Genomic DNA, 18,498 nt, shown 5'->3' with positions numbered 1-18,498 from the left:
CAAGAGAAAAGGAAAAATAGGTATTTTGTCCATCTAAAGTTTAGATTCATTCTAGGATCTTGACTTGTCTAGTTGCTGGCTGGGGATACATAAAAGAGGACACATATCCGTAAGCCCTTCAATAGCACAAGCAGCCAAAGGCAGCTGTGCCTTAGAATGAAAATCAGGGGGAAGACAAGCACAGAAGGAAAGGAGACATTGCCACGACTCTCTTCTGTTCTGAGCAACTTCAATTCTCAGGACCAAGGCAGCCGGGCTCACGCCTCCCTCCTGGAGAAAAATGCTTAGTTCCATGTAAAAGAAAACCGTCAAACAATGAGCAATGCTCTTGCTGGGTGACGCTACCCTCTGGGAGCAGGTGAAAGGAACATTTGTATGGATCCTGCTTAGGAGATACTTGATCCGTTTAGTAATATTGAGAAGCATGCTAATGAGTGCACCAAAAAAAAAAAAGAGCATCATTTCTTTTTCTTAGATCATTTCTTTGTGAGTTCTTTCTCTGGGAAGAGAATTTTCAGAATCATTTGTTACAAATTTAGATTCTTGGGTCTCTCCTTAGCTCCACTGAATTCTGGGAGTGAGGTCCAGTCATCTGCACTGTTAACAAACCCCCTAGAGAATACTGGGCAAAGTCAAGTTAGAAAACCCTTTGAACCATTCACAGAAATCAGGGGAGCTTGTTTATGTCTGCCTCCTTCTTGTTATAGACCCAAAGAGGGCACTAGAAATTATAATGCCTCCTGTAACTTGGTGTTTACAGGGACCCAGTGAATTCCCCCTTCCTCTTTACTTCCAGCAGAGGAAGGCTGTACTGTCACTTCTAACAACTCCAGGTAGAACTCACTGTAAACAGTCTCATCAGGAGAGAAGCTACCCCAGCTGCTACTTTAAGATTAAACCTGGCTCAGGGCACCTGGGTCGCTCAGGCGGTTAAGCGTCTGACTCTTGGTTTTGTCTCAGGTCATGATCTCACGGTATATTGGGATCGAGCCCCATCTCAGGTTCTGAACCCGGAGCACAGAGCCTGCTTGGGATTCTCTGTCTCCCTCTCTCTTTGCCTCTCCCCGGCTCAAGTTCTCGAACTCTTTCTTTCAAAAATAAATAAATAAACATTAAAAAAAGATAAACATTTTAAAAAAGATTTTAAAAAAAGACGAAACTTGGCTCTTTATTTGCTTCTCACTTGAAGGTTGTTGGTCTTCAGGTTATTCAATCACACCTACAACTCACCCCTCAAATATCAAGACCAGGAACCCTGGGGCACCTGGATGGCTCAGTCAGTTAAGCCTCAGACTCATGATCTCACAGTTCATGAGTTGCAGCCCTGCGTTGGGCTCTGTGCTGACAGCACGGAGCCTGCTTAGAATTCTCTCTACCTCTCTCTCTGCCCCTACCCCACTCGTGTTCTCTCTCTCTCTCAGAATAAATAAACTTAACAACAACAACAACAACCAGGAACCCAACTGTTGCATTCAAGGATAAACCTTTGTTCTTATGAGAAAAGAAGATTCAGAAGTGAAAACTGCTGGGTCTCTGAGAAGTCCCTTTTCATATTCAAGCCTGTACCCACAGTAATCACTAGAGACAGTCTGATACACACTAGGCCATGACAAAGCTTAGAAAAGAAACAGATGGCAATTTATACTCCTCTAACATTCTAAAAGACTGGGATTAGGGTTTAGGTTTTGAGCTAACTTTGAGATTCTAGTACTATAATCTCAGTGACCCACTATCGTTAAAAACACCCCTATTTTAGGGGCGCCTGGGTGGCTCAGTCGTTAAGTGCCCAACTCTCAGTTTCAGCTCAGGTCATGATCTTACGGTTTGGTGGGTTTGAGCCCCGCATTAGACTCTGCGCTGACGGTGCAGAGCCTGCTTGGGATTCTCTCTCTCTCTCTTTTTCTCTCTCTCTCTCTCTGTGCCCCTCCCATACTCATGTTGTCTCTGCCTCTCTCAAATAAATAAACTTAAAAAATATATATTAAAAAAAACAAAAAAAACCTATTTAAGGGTAAGCAGAAATGAGACTCGTCCATTTAAGTTACCACCACTGCTCTATGAATTTGTTTCCAATTCTGAAACTGTCAAAATCGAAATTTAGTTTTATAACCAGATTTGCCAAAATGTTAGTGCCCAATAAGCTTGGGTTGAATATCACATTTGTAAAATACAAAGCATGTTCCTTTTCCCAAAAGGAACTAGAGGTGTATTTCTCTGGTGCGGAGTGGCCTGGCTCAGAGTATTCCTTATGACATATTTGGGGTGTGTCTTTATTTAATAGCAAAATGTACACGTCCCATAAAACAAACACTTTAAGAGTGAAACCACTGTTTCTTCCAACATCCTTCAAACCTCAATGAGGAAGAGTTGACTGTGAACTTCAAGGAATCATCAGCTTCTCAAGGGAACTTTTTTTTAATGTATAGAAAATAAGCCCTCATGGTAACAAAGAACTAAAAACTGTGCTTTACCGCAAAATTTTCATTAAGAATAGAACTTTTGCAGAGCAGGAGAGCCATCATGGTCTTTGAAGACCACAGAATGCTTTCCTTCCCCAGAAACCACGTAAAGGACCATGACCTCTCGCACACCTATGGTGAGGCACAGGGAGGCTGTCTGATCCACTCCAATAGGGTTGGCAACTCTCTTTAATTATTTAAGAAGAGACAATTAAATCACTTGAGAACGCTAGCATGGTGGCAAAATAGAATCCATGAGATATCCTGCTAGCATGTTCAAAGATTTATCAAAAGTTACCTTCTATCAGCCCCAGTCGAAGACTTGGGACAAGAGAGAACAGTTTAGACTTTTCTGAATATGCACGTGTGTACGTGCACATGGCTAAGAAGCTGGATTGAAACCCTCAGTGACCATTGTATAGCAGGACCCAGAAAATAGGCAACCTCTTCCTTCTAACATGGTGGATCCTCTGTTTCCCCCAACATCCAGTAATCCATGTTCTGAGATCAACAGGACCACCAAAAAAGAATGACCAGACCTCCAAAACACCACCGAGAAAACTACTAGGGGGTTAAACACCTTAAAGCAAAATTTATATTTTAATGTGGAAAGAAAGGGACACTAACTCTCATCTTATAAAGCAGCTCTTCTCAATGGCATTCATTATTATCAACGGCCTGTCGATGTAGGTCAGATTTCAGTAGAGAGCACTAGCTTCCATTCTGGAGACACAGTTCACACAGTTCTAAACCTCTCTGCCCAGCAAATTCTGCAGCGATGAAAGGCAGAGAACTATCAGAGAAGTGCCCCTACAGGAACACCACCTTCCTTTTGTATGTTATTTGGCTTTTGTAAACACTGTCTCACGAGACCCTCACCCTCACCATGACTCGGAAAGGTAAGCAGGACAGGTGTTATCTCCACCTTACAGGTGACAAAATGGTGACTCTGAGGCTAAATGACTCACTTGCCCACGGTCACAAGTCAGGCAGTTAACTCGTAGTGCCACCAGTAGATGAGCCTAGCCCTGTGACTCACAGGCCAGTACAATTTCCAGCACGCGACCCAGCTTCCCGGCGTTTCAGGATGACAGGCCGTGGAGCGCAATGGTCAGGAGCCCAGGTTCTCACGCGGGAGGCCTACATTCCAATCCCAGCTCTGCCGCCTCTTAGCTATTTGACCTTGTGGAGGCTCCTCAGCCTCGTCCTGTATCTCAGGCTCCTCACCCGTAAAATGGGAATAAAAACGCCCACCTCTTAGAACTGTCGTGACGATTAAAAGAGATGATGGACACGAGGCACTCCGATTCATTCACTCGAGAAGTATTTGCGCCAGGCACACACAGTGCAAGAGACACAACAGGGAGCAAGAGGCGCAGCCCTGCTCTCATGAAGCTTAAAACTCAAACTAAATAGAAAAAGTAAAAGGATAAATAAAACACTTATCAAGTGTGTTAAGTGCTGTTAAGGTAATAGGTGACTCACCCATTACCACGAGGGAGGCAATTTTTAAGAGTGGCCTCTGAGGAGAAATTTAAGTAGAACTCGAAGGGACCAGAAAGAGCTATCCCGTGTACCGAATGGAAGGAAAAGCATTCCAGTTATAAGGGTCACAACCTGGGGAAGTGTAGGAACAGATGCGACGGCTACGTATCCTCACAGGCTTTCGGGAACAACCTTCACAGGCTGACTGCCAAAGATTTCCACATCTGTTTTAAAAATAACAAAGATGAGGCTCAAGAGAGGTGACGTGTCTTACCCAAGGTCATAGCTACTCCCAGGAGGGGCCGAGACCCCAGTATCCGACCTCCAGATACAACGTCAGCTCACTCCCTCTGAGGAAGCTTCGTGTACATTAACCTCCCCTGCTTATTTCACTGACAACTGTTTTCTGTGCCCATGAAGAGTTCCAAAAGCACCTTAAAAACACAAGCAACAACATCACATCAACTTCCAGGCATCTACTCAATTGTGCACTGAAATCCTTATGCTTCCACTCTTGTGACACAAGAGCAAAAAGTGCTTGGACCTTACTCAAAAGCTCCAAAATAGAAACAAGTTTCTCCTCTTACAGCAACAAACAAGAGAGGAAAAGGATGTCCTGGAAGGAAGATCCTGTGGCCTGTTCCGGAAAGTGAGACAGAACCACCATTGCACAAAAGTGGAAATATGAAGGTTCACATCAAGTGAACTGCAAAGGAAAAATTAATTATTTAATTTTGAATAAAACAATGAATTCCTAAAGCAGTGGCTTTCAATCAGGGTGATGCCCCCCCCCCGCCCCCACTCGAGCATTTGGAAACTTTGTGGAGGCATGTCGTAGGCATGTAAGGCAGGCCATGTCTTACAAAAGGACAGGACGGTCCTACAAAGAATTTCTTACCTGAGGCACCTGACTGGCTCATTCCATAGAGCATGAGTTGGGCATAAAGATTACTTTAAACCACATATATGTGTGTGGGGGTGTGTGTATAAATAATTTCAAAAAAGAGGGTATTACCCAAAATATTAGGAGCAGCCTCACACACACTTTATCATCAATCCCAAAGGGATTAATATGCCCCAACTTTCCCTGTATTCTCATGGTTCAGTGGCTCTTCCTACCCTCACCACAGCTGGATGAAAAAAAATTAAACTCAGGTTTTACAGCTGAAGAGTCTGAAATTTTGGAATCCAACTGTAAGCTCTTAACTCCAACATGGAACCTGGTACCAGGTGGCATAAGGAAATGAAGTTTCTAGCAAGAGACAGATAAGACATTTTAGCAAAATGCAAACTCCTTTCCCAGACAAGGGTCTATATAACATTACATTTGTTTTGCAACACACAAAATTCTGTGATTTTAGAGAGAATCTTCTTACAGTGTTTTTCAGTTTAAAATCGGATACTAACGACGGTTCTTTCAAAAACTTAACCACAGTCATCTCCCAACTATAGCTAACTCTTTCTGGACCAAATTTTGTGGAGAAAAAAATTTTAATTTCAACATGTCTAAAAATGATCAAATGTCTCGAAGTGCCCAAGGCAGTCACACCTTGCATCTCATTCAGAGCAAGAGACTGATGCAGGTCGAGGAAGCTCCAATGATATCTAGAGGTCTGTTCAGGGACTCAAATACCATTTTAGCAATTCAAAAGCCACTTTCAAGTGGTACCCTAAATCAGTCACTATTTCCCCCTCAAAAAATTACTCCACAAATTAAAGTTTATAGAACTGAACCAGGGGCGCCTGGGTGGCTCAGTCGGTTAAGCGGCCGACTTTGGCTCAGGTCACGATCTCACGGTCCGTGAGTTCGAGCCCCGCGTCGGGCTCTGTGCTGACAGCTCAGAGCCTGGAGCCTGTTTCAGATTCTGTGTCTCCCTCTCTCTCTGCCCCTCCCCTGTTCATGCTCTGTCTCTCTCTGTCTCAAAAATAAATAAACGTTAAAAAAAAATTAAAAAAAAAAAAAAAAAAAAAGAACTGAACCAAAAGCCAACCTATTACCAGAAATGAAAAAAGCTTCAAAAAGTCTACCCTATTTCAACCGTAGCTAGAACAGCGATCCAATAGATACATCCTCCAGAAAGCAATCTTTCTTCTTTCTACACAATACCTAGATTTTCTTCCCTCTCTCAAAGAAGTCTGAATACGTTAACTTCTTCACTCCAACTTGCCAATTAGCAAATAGCGGCCCCACGCCCTCGTGACCAATTTTCTAGAAGCCTAACCTGGCTTCTCAGGTTAGCTGAGCCGATAGACCTGTTTTCCTCCAGAAGCTCCTGCCAGTGCCTTTTCCGCCCTGCCACTCAGGGCCTGGGAAACCCTCCTCCAGCTTTTTGCTGGCCTGTCACCAGAAGTTCACAAAATGAATTCATCCAGATTCTTTGAATCCGCCTCTTGCCCTGTGATGTACCAACAGCCAGGCAATCAAGTGCCACCTCCCCATTACAAAAAGATACAGACCACCAGGAAGACCTAGCACTTAGCATGGAGGAGAAGAAAAAAGATGGAGGGATGCGAGAGTCATGGAGCCAAACCTACTGCATGCAGCACCCGCCACCAGAGCCCAGGTCCTGCAAAGCCTCAGAGGGAGGTTCCCTGGCTAGGCCCTCCATTCAGCAGGCCACACCTGTCTATATGCCAGCAGCCTTCCAGCTGCTCCATTTTTACCAATTCAAACGGATCTCCAGCAGGAGACTGGCAAAATTGGCCACCCCCTTCTCCCAGCGAAAGTGAGAGCCCTAATCCAAACAACACTTGCCCCCAATTTTCTTTCCTTTCACACTCTTTGTTCGAGAGACACTGCTTGGTCAAAGTGGATCCCCCTCTCTGCTAACGGTGAGGCAGGCACAATGCTGCAGTGACAGAGAGGAAGCCTCGAGGCCGACTTGTTACAAGCCAGACAAAACCTCCTCTCTGAGGATGGTGATGCCAATAAACGGGACTTCAATAGGCAGGTTTTGCTCTGCTCATCCACAAGTGAATCAACGCCTGAAGTCCTAATACGCCCGGCTCCGCAGCCTCGCAGGAAGCCTCTTTTCTAGAGGATAGATATCCCATTCATCCCCAGGAACCAAAGGGAAAGCAGACAGATCCAGGTCGCGCACTCCATTTCCAAATCTTCGCAAGCGCGCGAAGGTCTGGGGCGCCCCGACGCGCCCTCCCTTGCACTCCACCCTCCGAGGCCTCCACCGCCCGCGGACTCACCACTGTGCGAGCTGAACCACCTGGGTGCGATGTGCAGAGGTAGAGCATCCGCCAGCGAGGCTCGGGAGCCTAGGTACAGCATCCCGTCTCTATGGTGACCGCCGCCGGTCTCCTGGTAACCATTGCCATGGGCATAGGTGGAGTCGGACGCAGACCCTCCGCCGCCGGGCGCCCTCTCCGAGTCGCCTGTCCCCCGGGAGGCGGGGGTGTAGAGGCCAAAGGGCACCCCTCCGGCCGTGCTGGGGTCCATGCCCATGCCCGCCACTGAGCTGACCGAGCGGCTGCGCAGCCCCATGGCCCCGCCGCCCGCCCGATAGTGCCCAAAGTGGGGCGCCCCTCCCGGCGGGGGCACGGCGCTGTCATCGGTGGAGACCCCCGGAAAGGGGCCCCGGGAGCGGGCCGCCGTGCTCTGCTTGCCCCCCATGCTCGCCCGGGCCCCGGTGGGGCGGGAACCTGGAGGCCGAGACCCTCCCCCACTTCTCAGCAGCGGGGGGAGGGTTGGGCGAGCATAAAGGGGGAGGGAGTCAAAAAGGAGACCGGGAGGAAAAAAAGGGGAAAAAAAGAAAAAAGGAAAGAAAACCCGCGGGGCGGAAGAGGCAGGCGGGCGGGGATCCCAAACTAAGAATTTAAAACGATCCAAGCCAAACGCATGTTTCCCCTCAAGGTCCAAAGAGGCGCAGTCCGGCGCGGTCTCGGCGCGCCACAGGCCGCCCCCGGGCTCCCGAAAGCCGGGGGAGCCGCAGGGAAGGAGGGAGGGAGGCGGCGGGCGGGCGCAGGGAGGCGCCGGAGGAGGCCGCCCGCCGGACAGGAGGAGGCAGAGGAGGGCTGGGGGCGCCGGGCGCGTCCCCCTCCTCAGGTCGCCGCGACCATGGACGCCGGCCCGGACCCCTCCAGGCCTCGGGCGGGCTGCGGCGCTGGGCGGCCAGGCGGAGCTCGGGAAGCCGCGGTCGCGTCGCGTCGCGCTCTAGCTCCAGCCGCCGCCGGCCCCGCCAGCCGCTCCGCCCCGCTCGGTCCCGGGCTGCGCTCGCCGGCGCTCCTCGCCGCCGTGGAGACAATGGAGGGCGGCAGAGCGCAGGCGCGGCCCGCGCCCCCTCCCCTCCCCCCCGCCGGGTTAACCCCTTCGCGGCCCCTGCGGCGCCGGGCCGCTGACGCCCGGGAGGTCCCCACCCACCCACCCTGCCCGACCGGCCTGTGACCTGAGTGGCCCGAGCCACGGGGTATCAGGAACAGAAGCCAGGCGTCTTTTCAAAGCAAACACTCTTTTAAGTCCCCGAAAATGGCTAATTATCGAGGGGGAAACCACCTATGGGAGGAGGGGCGGCGATGGTTCAAGGGGCTGGGAAGGCAACGCCAGGAAGCATGAAAATTACTCAAGACGCCTACCTGGCTCTGAGGGTCACTGGTCAAGCCTCCCTCCCGGCACAAATTTGCCCCCACAGCACCCTCTGGTGGACGTGCTGTCCATTCTTTCGGAGGTTTCCCAATTAGGAACCCCTAAGATCAGGAAGCTAAGCATTTGGGGGATTCTTAGCTGTTTGGGGGTACGGAGCGAACTGGGGCACTTTTGATTCCGGATTTTGCTGAGAGTAGATCACAATTTCCTATGTGGGGCTTATGCAATGGGTAGATTCCTTAGCTAAAATGTGATCCTGAAAATCACTAGGTGTACGATAGAGAGTGAAAAGATACAGAAAGGGAGTAAATAACACAGCTAGGACTGGGATTTTAGAAACTTCCTAGTCCAAGATAGGTCCTCTGTTTGTTTACCTTTTGTTGCAACATGCACCATAGTGGGACACGGTGGGTACTCAATAAATGTATGTTGATCAAGTCTGCATTTTGCAACATATGTCTGACATATCCACATCCATCCATCCATCCATCCATCCATCCAACAACTATTTTTCAAGTGCTGGGTGCTGGATATGAGCATCACCCAGTCCCTCACCTGACTTCCTTGCTCTAAATGTCCCGAGATACTTCCGCATCAAGGAGCCAAGACGGTGTAGAGAGATATTAAAAGAAAACCTCCGAAAGAAGAGCTGGTCTGTCATAGTTTTTGACTGTCCCAGTGTGAGCAGTTTAGAAAGAAACAAAAGAAGACTATTTATTTGCAAGCATGGAGTGCTTTGGGTGAGCAGAAAGCCCTACAGAAGGAAGTAGAGAATTCTGCTGGAGAAATTAACATAGGAAAAAACGAGGTGTTCCAGTACCCAAGAAATTATCTGTAAGTGCCTAAATAAGGAATCTGTGCACACCTAAGATCCAAATGAGTATCTGAAGGAAAATTAGAAAGCTTAAATTTGAGATGCCTGGCTGGCTTAGTCAGTAGAGCATTGTGACTCTTGATCTCAGGGTTGTGAGTTCAAGCCCCATGTTGCATGTAGACATTATTTTTTAAAAGTAAAGTCTTAAAAAAAAAAAAAAAAAAGGAAAGGAAAGAAAGCTTACATTTAACCCAATTTTCTCCGTGAAGAGAGACTATGGTAACAGAGGAGGGGTGGTACAGTATTGTGCAGAAAAAGATACTAGATCCCTTGATAGATCTCTACTGGGGAGTTAAACTCACAATCAATAAAGATGGTAATTATCTAAGTAGCTTTTGATTTATTTATGCATTCAACACTTTTTGAGTATATCAGACAAAATATGAATGTCTGGTAAGTGCCAGGCACTGTCCTAGGTTCTGGGACACAGTAGAGAGCAAGATGGATGGAGTCCTTGTCCTCACAAAGCTTCAGAAGGACCGGGGCGCCTGGGTGGCTCAGTCGGTTAAGCGGCCGACTTCGGTTCAGGTCATGATCTCGCGGTCCGTGAGTTCGAGCCCCACGTCGGGCTCTGTGCTCACAGCTCAGAGCCTGGAGCCTGTTTCAGATTCTGTGTCTCCCTCTCTCTGACCCTCCCCCGTTCATGCTCTATCTCTCAGTCTCAAAAATAAATAAACGTTAAAAAAAAATTAAAAAAAAAAAAAAGCTTCAGAAGGACCAATTCACACTCACTAGGATGGCTAGAGTCAAAGAAGACAAATACAAGTGTTAGTGAGATGTGTAGACATTGGAACCCTCATACCTTGCTGGTGGGGATGGAAAATGGTACAGCCGCTTTAGAAAGCAGTCTGGCAATTCCTCAAAAGGATTAAACAGAGTTACCATGTGACCCAGCAATTCCACTCCTATGTATACTTCCAAAAGAAATGAAAACGTAGATTCACAGAAAAGCTTGTACATGAATGTTCACAGCAGCATCATTCAAAATAGCTAAAAAGCGGAAACAGCCCAATCGTCCATCGCCTGCTGGATGGATAAAGCAAATGTGGCATACCTATGCAGCGGGCTATTACTCAGCCATAGAAAGAAATAAAGTGCTGATGTGTGCTACACCACGGATGAACCTTGAGAACATTACACTAACAAAAAGAAGCTAATCACAAAAGACCACATACTGTGTGATTCCACTTACGTGAAATTTCCAGATTAAGCAAATCCACCGAGACAAAAAGGCTAAGGGTTGCCAGAGCCTTGGGGGGTTGGTGAGGATGGAGAATGACTACTAGCAGGTTTCCTTTTGGGGGGATGAAAGTGTTCTGATTTAAATGATGGTTGCACAGCCTTGTGAATATACTAAATACCCCTGAGTTATACATTTGAAAGGGTGAATTTGATGGTATGTGCGTTACAGTGCATTACCGTACGAAGTATTGAAATATTGAAGTGAGCAGTGACAATACAGTGTGACAGATAAGCCGAGGACAGGGCCTGGCTTGTGGTTAGCACTCAAATATTTGTCAAACGAATGAGTGAATGATGAAGTGGTGTCAGAGTGAAAGAACATGGCGCTGATGGAAGGGGATGGGCACCAACACAGATTTCCCAGCCAAGGCTGAAAAGATGAGCTGGTGATTAGCCAGAGGATGGGGTTGCAGGGGGAGAACTGGGTTTCGGGAAGACAAGAATGTGCCAAGCAAAGGGAACAGCATGTTAGAAGTCCTAGGAGCATGGCATCTTCAAGGAACCAAAAGCTGCTGGAGGGCTGATATGAGAGCATATGGGGAACCAAAGACGAAGCTGGTCCCTCAGGGGTAACCAAGAGGGTCCTAGGAGCCATGGTCAGGAGCGTGGCTCATATCCTGAGGGGACACAGACTCTGGGAAGATTTATCAACATCATTATCATTAACAAGAATAAATGCTGGGGCACATGAGTGGCTTAGTCAGTTAAGCCTCTGATTCTTGATTTCTGCTCAGGTCATGATCTCACAGTTCCTGGAATGAAGCCTTGCATTGGGCTCTGCGCTGGCTGGCAGCACAGAGCCTGCTTGGGATTCTCTCTCTCTCCCTCTCTCTCTGGCCTCCCCCAGCTCTCTCTCTCTCTCTCTCTCTCTCTCTCTCTCTCTCTCTCTCAAAGTAAATAAATAAACATTTTAAAAATAATAACGGCCAGTGATTATTGAGCACTGAAGATGCCAAGACTTGAAAAATTAAGAAACTTGCGCCCTTCCCACATAAAGATCTCAGTTTTATATTCATAAAGATACCGGATGGAAACATGAGAAACAACATGATGTTGTCCCCTGGGGGTGGGCAGTGGGAACTGAACAGCTGGCTGACAGGATGGATGACAAATATTTGTTTCATTATATACGTTTTTGTATTTTGGTATTTGAGCCATGTAACTCGAGAGAGACAGAGAGACAAAGTATACACGTGTGCATTAAAGTCACACAGCTCACAGGACCAGAGCTGAACTTCTAGGCTTAACAGGGAACGTGCTCATCAAGGACTCTTTGGATGACAATTTCATTTTCTCTGTATGCTTGCCGACACGGTGAAAAAAGAGTAGATCTCTTTAACAGCTCTATTTCTTTTTGTAAATTAAGAATGGGGCGCCTGGGTGGCTCAGTTGGTTAAGTCTGACTCTTGGTTTCAGCTCTGGTCATGATCTCACAGTTTCATGAGTTCGAGCCCCACGTTGGGCTCTGTGCTGGCAGCAAAGTCTGCTTGGGATTCTCTGTCTCCCTTGCTCTCTGCCCCTCCCCAACTTGCACTGCCTCTGTCGCTCTCAAAATAAATAAACAAAAAATAAATAAATAAATGCATTTTTTAAAAAAGAATTTGCCCTTAAGGTTTATATTCCAGTCTAGTGATTATGATAGGCCAGTCTCTCTCACATCTGGCACCACAGAACAGCTGGGAGCTTGAACGGCAAAAGTGAAGCCTCTCTCTCCTCTCTGCAGCGAGATGACCTTAGGCTTAGGTGCCCTGTGGGACTCTGACCAGCAGCCTTGCTCAGGCGATGCCCTTGTTATCTCCTTGCGCACTTATTAAATAACACATTTCCTTTTAAATTAAAATATTAAAACACAGAGCAGGGAAAGTGCTTCATTCAGTAGCTTGACTCTACCCTTTCCATCTTAGGGAGAGTGACTCATGGCATAACAACAGGCATCCACGGAGACCTGCAGCCTCAGATTAGTTTCGTTTTGTCATTTGTTGCGTGGAGAGTCCAGTATGGGTTTTGCTGCAAGTTTCTCCTGTGGGTTCCTGGTTTAGAGTTAATGCGTCCGGGGACGTGTCAAGTCATTTCGGATGCTCTCAATGCAAGGATACCAGATGCAGAAATGGCCCCAGCTAGATTTGGGACTCGTGTGTTACTATTTTTTATCTTCATGCTCTCACTGACCCTGGGTGAGCCGCTTCCTGGCTCTCCTTCAGCTGTGAAACAGGGTTAATAAACCACTGACCCACCTACCAGAACTGTCAGGAGAAAGGGCTGGTAACATTGGGGTTGCCAAAGCCCGCAAATGCCAGTGCATAACACTGCTGCAAAGCCCCAGTTTCAAACATCTCCGGAAGAATGTAAGTCTGGGAGGTTCCTGAAAGGTTCAGAAAATGAAGGAAATAGCTTGCTGGGGCCTGCTCCTGGGAAGCCTTAGGAAACCTGTGGCCTCCTTCCTCTCTGCCTCCATGAGCCATGGCTTTGGAGGGAGCCCCCAGCACCTCCTCTGGCAGGGTGCAGGATAAGTGTCTCCCAGTAAGAAATTTCCTCCCAGACCTCTCAGAGCTCTTTACATTTTTATTATTTTGCTTGAAAGGGAAACCTCAGAGAAGCCAGGGTAATAGGCAACCAAATGCATACAGCGAGGAGCAGGAGCATGTGTGCACGTCCACAAATATTTGTTGATTGATGGAGAGGAAAATTACTAGTGGGGCTCAGGGCAGGATTTCAAGATTCCCAGATGTAAAGGGACTGAGGGGTCGGCTAACTCCACATTCTGCAGAAGAGGAAGCACGGGACTAGAAAGATAAAGGGTCTGAGCTCAAACTCACAAGGCTAGTTGCTGATAACAGCCAGACAAAGCCCTGGATTTCTGCGTTGACCACGTACCCTGCCTTCCTGTGGTGTGGCTAGCAAGTGACCCTCTGAAAAGACCTTGCTTGGTGATAAGAGCCCTGTGTCCTGGTCAGCAAGCTGAGATCTACTTGACGAGGGACCCCCAACTGTCTCCCAGTCTCTGATTCAGACAGGACATTCATATGCGGATCTCAAAGGCACACAGCAGTCAAGAAGCAGCCAGAGAGCTCTAGATTTAGCTCCAGAGTCCCCCACTCTTTTTGTGATGACAGCGTGGATGGGAGTCAGAAAAAGGAAGGGTCCCAGGGGGCAGTATGAAAGTTTCTCAGGCTCATGCTCCCTCTCTCTGGGTGGGCTCATTCGGTTAAGCCTCCCACTTTGGCTCAGGTCATGATTTCATGGTTTGTGGGTTTGAGCCCCGTGTTGGGCTCTGTGCTGACAGCTCAGAGCCTGGAGCCTGCTTCGGATTCTGTGTCTCCCTCTCTCTCTCCGTCCCTCTTTCCCACCCGCTCACTCTCAAAAATAAATAAACATTAAAAAATTTTTTTTTTTTAAATTCTACCGGGGCTTTTTTTCACATTAAGAAAGAAGACATTGAGAGAACAGAGGGCACCAAGGACTTGGAACCCAAAGTACTTTCTGTGCCTACAAATCATGACCAGCAGGTTTTGAGAACTAGACACATGTGAACTAAAGAGGCGGGCGTGGAGAAGGGTTGCAGAAGTGCTCAGGGCAATTGTAAGGCAATCCTACCAGTTCTAGTAGGAAATATTACCACGCTACATATAGACAGAAAGCTTTGGAATACCTATATCTCTATCTCTACCTGTATCTCTTTATCCAAAATAAAATTCAAATGCCCAAGCAGGGCCTTCCTCACCAGCCCTTTCCAGCTTTTCCAGCTGTACTTCTTGCTACAACCTGCCACATACCCTAAGTTGTAGCTATACCTGACTATTTACTAATCACTTATTTAGCACCTATTTATTGAGCACCTACTATATCCAAAGCTACAGGCAAATAAACAAGACTATGGCACGTTAGATGAATGAATTCGCTTATTCCTACGTGATGGCATGAGCGTGCCTAGGAGGTACTCTTTTTTTTTTTAAGTTTATTTATTTATTTCTTTTGAGAGACAGAGAGTGAGGGAGGGGCAGAGAGAGAGAGAGAGAGGGAGAGAGAGAATCCCAAGCAGGCTCCGTGCTCTCAGCCCAGAGCTGGATGAAGGGCTCTAACTCACGAACTGTGAAGTCACAACCTGAGCCAAAATCAAGAGCTGGAAGCTTAACCCACTGAGCCACCCAGGCACCCAGAGGAAGTATTCTTTATCTTTCCTTCTCTCTGGCCTTGAACCTTGTTTGCAGTTTTTTCCCTTCCTGGCCTGGTGAGCTGAGGCCCTTCTCTCCAGAGGAGTCTTTGGCCTTTTCTGTGATAGAGATTTGGGAGGAAACTGGGAAGCAAGAAGAAAGGCCAAAGCGGGAGGGTGAAGGCCAGGGCTGGAGGAGTTTTTTAAGGGCTACAGTGTGTGAGAATAAGGAATAAATGGATAGGAAAGAAGGCAAAGGGTTTTAAGGAGAAGGAATGGTGATTCTGTGTCCCCTTGTGGGCGTAAAGAGTTACAAGTAAAGACCTTGAAATTACTTTTGGTTTCAGTTTTGCAGAAGGCATCCTTTTGACCTAGACAGTACTCTAGGGACATGACTTTATATGCTTTTCCCATTCTTGCACAAATATGGAGTGTCCTGTATGTGTAGTCACCATACAAGACTGAACGAAACAGATCTGGTCCCTCTCTTCCCGAAGCTTGAAAATATTAAATAAACAAATATTGAATTACAAATTGTGATGTGTATTTTAAAGGAAAAGAAAGAAGCAGAGCTTTGTGAGTGTTTTTTGGGGAATTCCTTTATCTTTGGAACACATCTCCCCTCTTCACACTTAAGGGTCTTTGTCCACACTTCCGGCGCTAAAATACTTCTTTTGATAGTGTATTCTATCAAAACGCTAATATTATACTGAAAAGCTTAAACGGCACCTTGTTCAGGATGCGGTGTCAGGTTTCTTATTTAGGCTGTCCTCTCCTGCCACGTTGCTTGCAAGTCTCATAAAACCCAATTCAGGGGTGCCTGGGTGGCTCACTGGGTTAAGCATTTGACTCCTGATTTGGGCTCTAGTCTTGATCTCACGGTTTGTGAGTTAGAGCCCTGCCTTGGGCTCCATGCTGAGAGCACAGAGTCTGCTTGGAATTCTCCCTGTCTCTCTCACTGCCTCTTCTCTATTAATGTGCGCGCTCTCTCTCTCTCTCTCTCTAAAAATAAAGAAGCATGAAAAAAATTCAGGGGGCACCTGGGTGGCTCAGTTAGTTGGGCGTTTGACTTTGGCTCTGGTCATAACTTCGGCCTGCATTGGGCTCTGTGCTGACAGCTCAGAGCCTGGAGCCTGCTTCGGATTCTGTGTCTCCCTCTCTCTCTGCCCCTCCCCCACTTACACTCTGTCTCTGTCTCTCTCTCTCTCAAAAATAAACATTAAAAAAAAATTCGGGGGGGTGCCTGGGTGGCTTAGTCGGTTGAGCATCCGACTTTGGCTCAGGTCATGATCTCACAGCTCGTGGGTTCGAGCCCCACATCGGGCTCTGTGCTGACACCTCGGAGCCTGGAGCCTGCTTCTGCTTCTGTGTCTCCCTCTCTCTCTGCCCCTAACCCACTCGCATTCTGTCTCTGTCTCTCTCAAAAATAAACATTAAAAAAAATTAAAAAAAAAATTGGGGCACCTGGGTGGCTCAGTTGGTTAGGAGTCTGACCTTGACTCAGGCCATGATCTCGAGGTTCACGTGTTCAAGCCCCATATGGAGCTCTCTGCTGTCCTAATGGAACGTGCTTTAGATCCTCCGTCCCCTCCTCTCTTTGCCCCTACCCCTGTGTGTGTGTGTGTGTGTGTGTGTGTGTGTGTGTACAGGCGCACGCACACGCATGCGCGTTCACTGTCTCTCTCTCAAAACTAATAAACACTAACAGCAACAGCAACAACAATAATAGGGGCGCCTGAGTGGCTCAGTAGGTTGGATGTCTGACTCTTGATTTCAGCTCAGGTCATGATCTCGCGGTTCCTGGGATTCAGCCCCGCGTGGGGCTCCATGCTGTGAGCATGGAGCCTGCTTGGGATTCTCTCTCTACGTCTCTCTCTCTCTCTGTCTCTCTCTATCCCTCCCTCATGTGCTCACTCTCCCTCTCCCTCAAAATAAATAAAGTTAAGGAAAAAACAAACCCACAACAAAAAACCCTATTTACTCTCCAAACTTTGTACCTGTTGTACTGTGACCAACTCTCCCACTTTGTCTGGACTGAAGGGATTCCTGGGCAAGTTGGTCACCCTAATTTGTTGATATTGTCAGTCTTCCCCATTATATCCAACACTCCAGAAGGAAAGGTGATCCTTCTTATCTCTATTCATGCCGGGACTTGTACCTAGAAATAGTGATAACATTAACAATAATAGTAGTTTACACTTGAGTGTTGACTACGTTCCTGGCCCTGTGGTTAACTCCTTACAAGAACCAAACAGAAGTAGGTCATTTCTCCTTTCTTTCTTTTGTTAATATATTTTTCCTTTCTTTCTTTTTTTTAAATATATCTTTTTAAATATATTTTTGAAAGAGGGACAGACAGAGCATGAGTGGGGGAGGGGCAGAGAGAGAGGGAGACAGAATCGGAAGCAGGCTCCAGGCTCTGAGCCATCAGCACAGAGCCCGATGCGGGGCTCGAACTCACAGACTGTGAGATCATGACCTGAGCCGAAGTCAGATGCTTAACCGACTGAGCTACCCAGGCGCCCCCATTTCTCCTTTCTATAAAGAAATTGAAGCTAAGCCAGTCAAGCCGGGATTTGAGAGGGTGGGACGAAAGAAGAGCACCTAATCACCACTCACCATATCAGCACAGTGGTTCTCAAACTCTTTGTCAGGAGCTCTTCACACTCTTAAATATTATTAAGGACCCTCCCTACCAAACTTTCATGTGGGCTGTATGTACTGAAAGTAACTATTAGAAGTTAAAACCAAGGGATGCCTAGATGGCTCAGTTGGTTAAGCATCTTACTCTTGGTTTTGTCTGTGGTCGCGATCTTATGGTTTCGTGAGACAGAGCCACGCGTTGTAGAGCTCTACTCTGAAGGTGTGGAGCCTGCTGTAGATTCTCTCTCTGACCCTCCCTTGCTCATGCTCTCTCTCTCTCTCTCTCAAAATAAATAAATTAACATTAAAAAAATTAAAACCAGGAATTTAACATATATTTTTTCATGATTTCACTTGAACATTAATGTGCATTATTATTGATACATTTTGTAAGTAAAAAATACCTGTTTCCTAAAACGAAAAAACTCTAGCGCGAAGAGTGGCAGATCTCTTTAATGTCTGGCTCATGAGCAAACCTCTATTCTCACATCTGCTTATGTTGTTTACTATATATCACATAGCTTCTGGAAAGAAAGTGAAAAAGGCAAATAACTACCCTAGTACGATTATGAAAAATGTTTCACCTTTGGAGACCCCCTGGGGTCCCTGGTCACTTTGGTAGGCGCTGCTGTTTCCTATGAAAAAAAAATCGTGCCTTCGGACTTATCAATGCCTTTACTGGCGGCCTCAGGAGATGAGGTAAATCTTTGGTTTGCGCGAATGCCGGGTTTTGGTTCGCCGGGGCCCTACTGGGGTACACCCGCGAGGAGACAGGGAGGACAACACGCGCCTCCCCTCGCCAAATCCTAACTCGCAAGCTCTCCGCGAGTTACCCCCCGCGCCGCTCACCCTTGGACTACGACTCCCGGTAGAGCTTGCGACAGGGGGCGTGTACCCGCAGCTGCGGGGAGCGTGGGTCACTCAAGCCGAGGGACGCAAATGGAGGGGGCGTGTCTGTTTGGGGTAGGCGCCGTGACTCAATTGGAGGAGCCGAGGAGAGGGGGCGGAGCCTGCGTTTGGGTCAGCCAATGGTTTGAGGTCAGGCGGAAGA

The 18,498-nt window shown here is 47.3% G+C and overlaps 1 protein-coding gene across 3 annotated transcripts in view; it reads right to left on the bottom strand.

Annotated features, from left to right (window-relative positions):
- Nucleotides 1-8,202, bottom strand: part of ZNRF1 (zinc and ring finger 1) — a 104,245-nt gene extending 96,043 nt beyond the window's left edge. For 2 of the 3 annotated variants that reach the window (XM_019413177.2, XM_019413179.2), the window contains exon 1: nt 7,146-8,202. In XM_019413177.2, the coding sequence (XP_019268722.1) occupies nt 7,146-7,569 (424 nt within the window). In that variant the 5' untranslated portion in view covers nt 7,570-8,202. The remainder of the gene's footprint in view (nt 1-7,145) is intronic. The other variant, XM_019413176.2, reaches the window with a different exon arrangement.
- Nucleotides 8,203-18,498: the final 10,296 nt, after the last annotated feature.

This window comes from Panthera pardus, unplaced genomic scaffold, assembly GCF_024362965.1.
Source record: "Panthera pardus isolate Hobbes unplaced genomic scaffold, ASM2436296v1 HiC_scaffold_19, whole genome shotgun sequence".
NCBI lineage: Eukaryota > Metazoa > Chordata > Mammalia > Carnivora > Felidae > Panthera > Panthera pardus.
The sequence above is the reverse complement of the archived record's forward strand: the minus strand, read 5'-3'. Positions and strand labels throughout refer to the sequence as shown.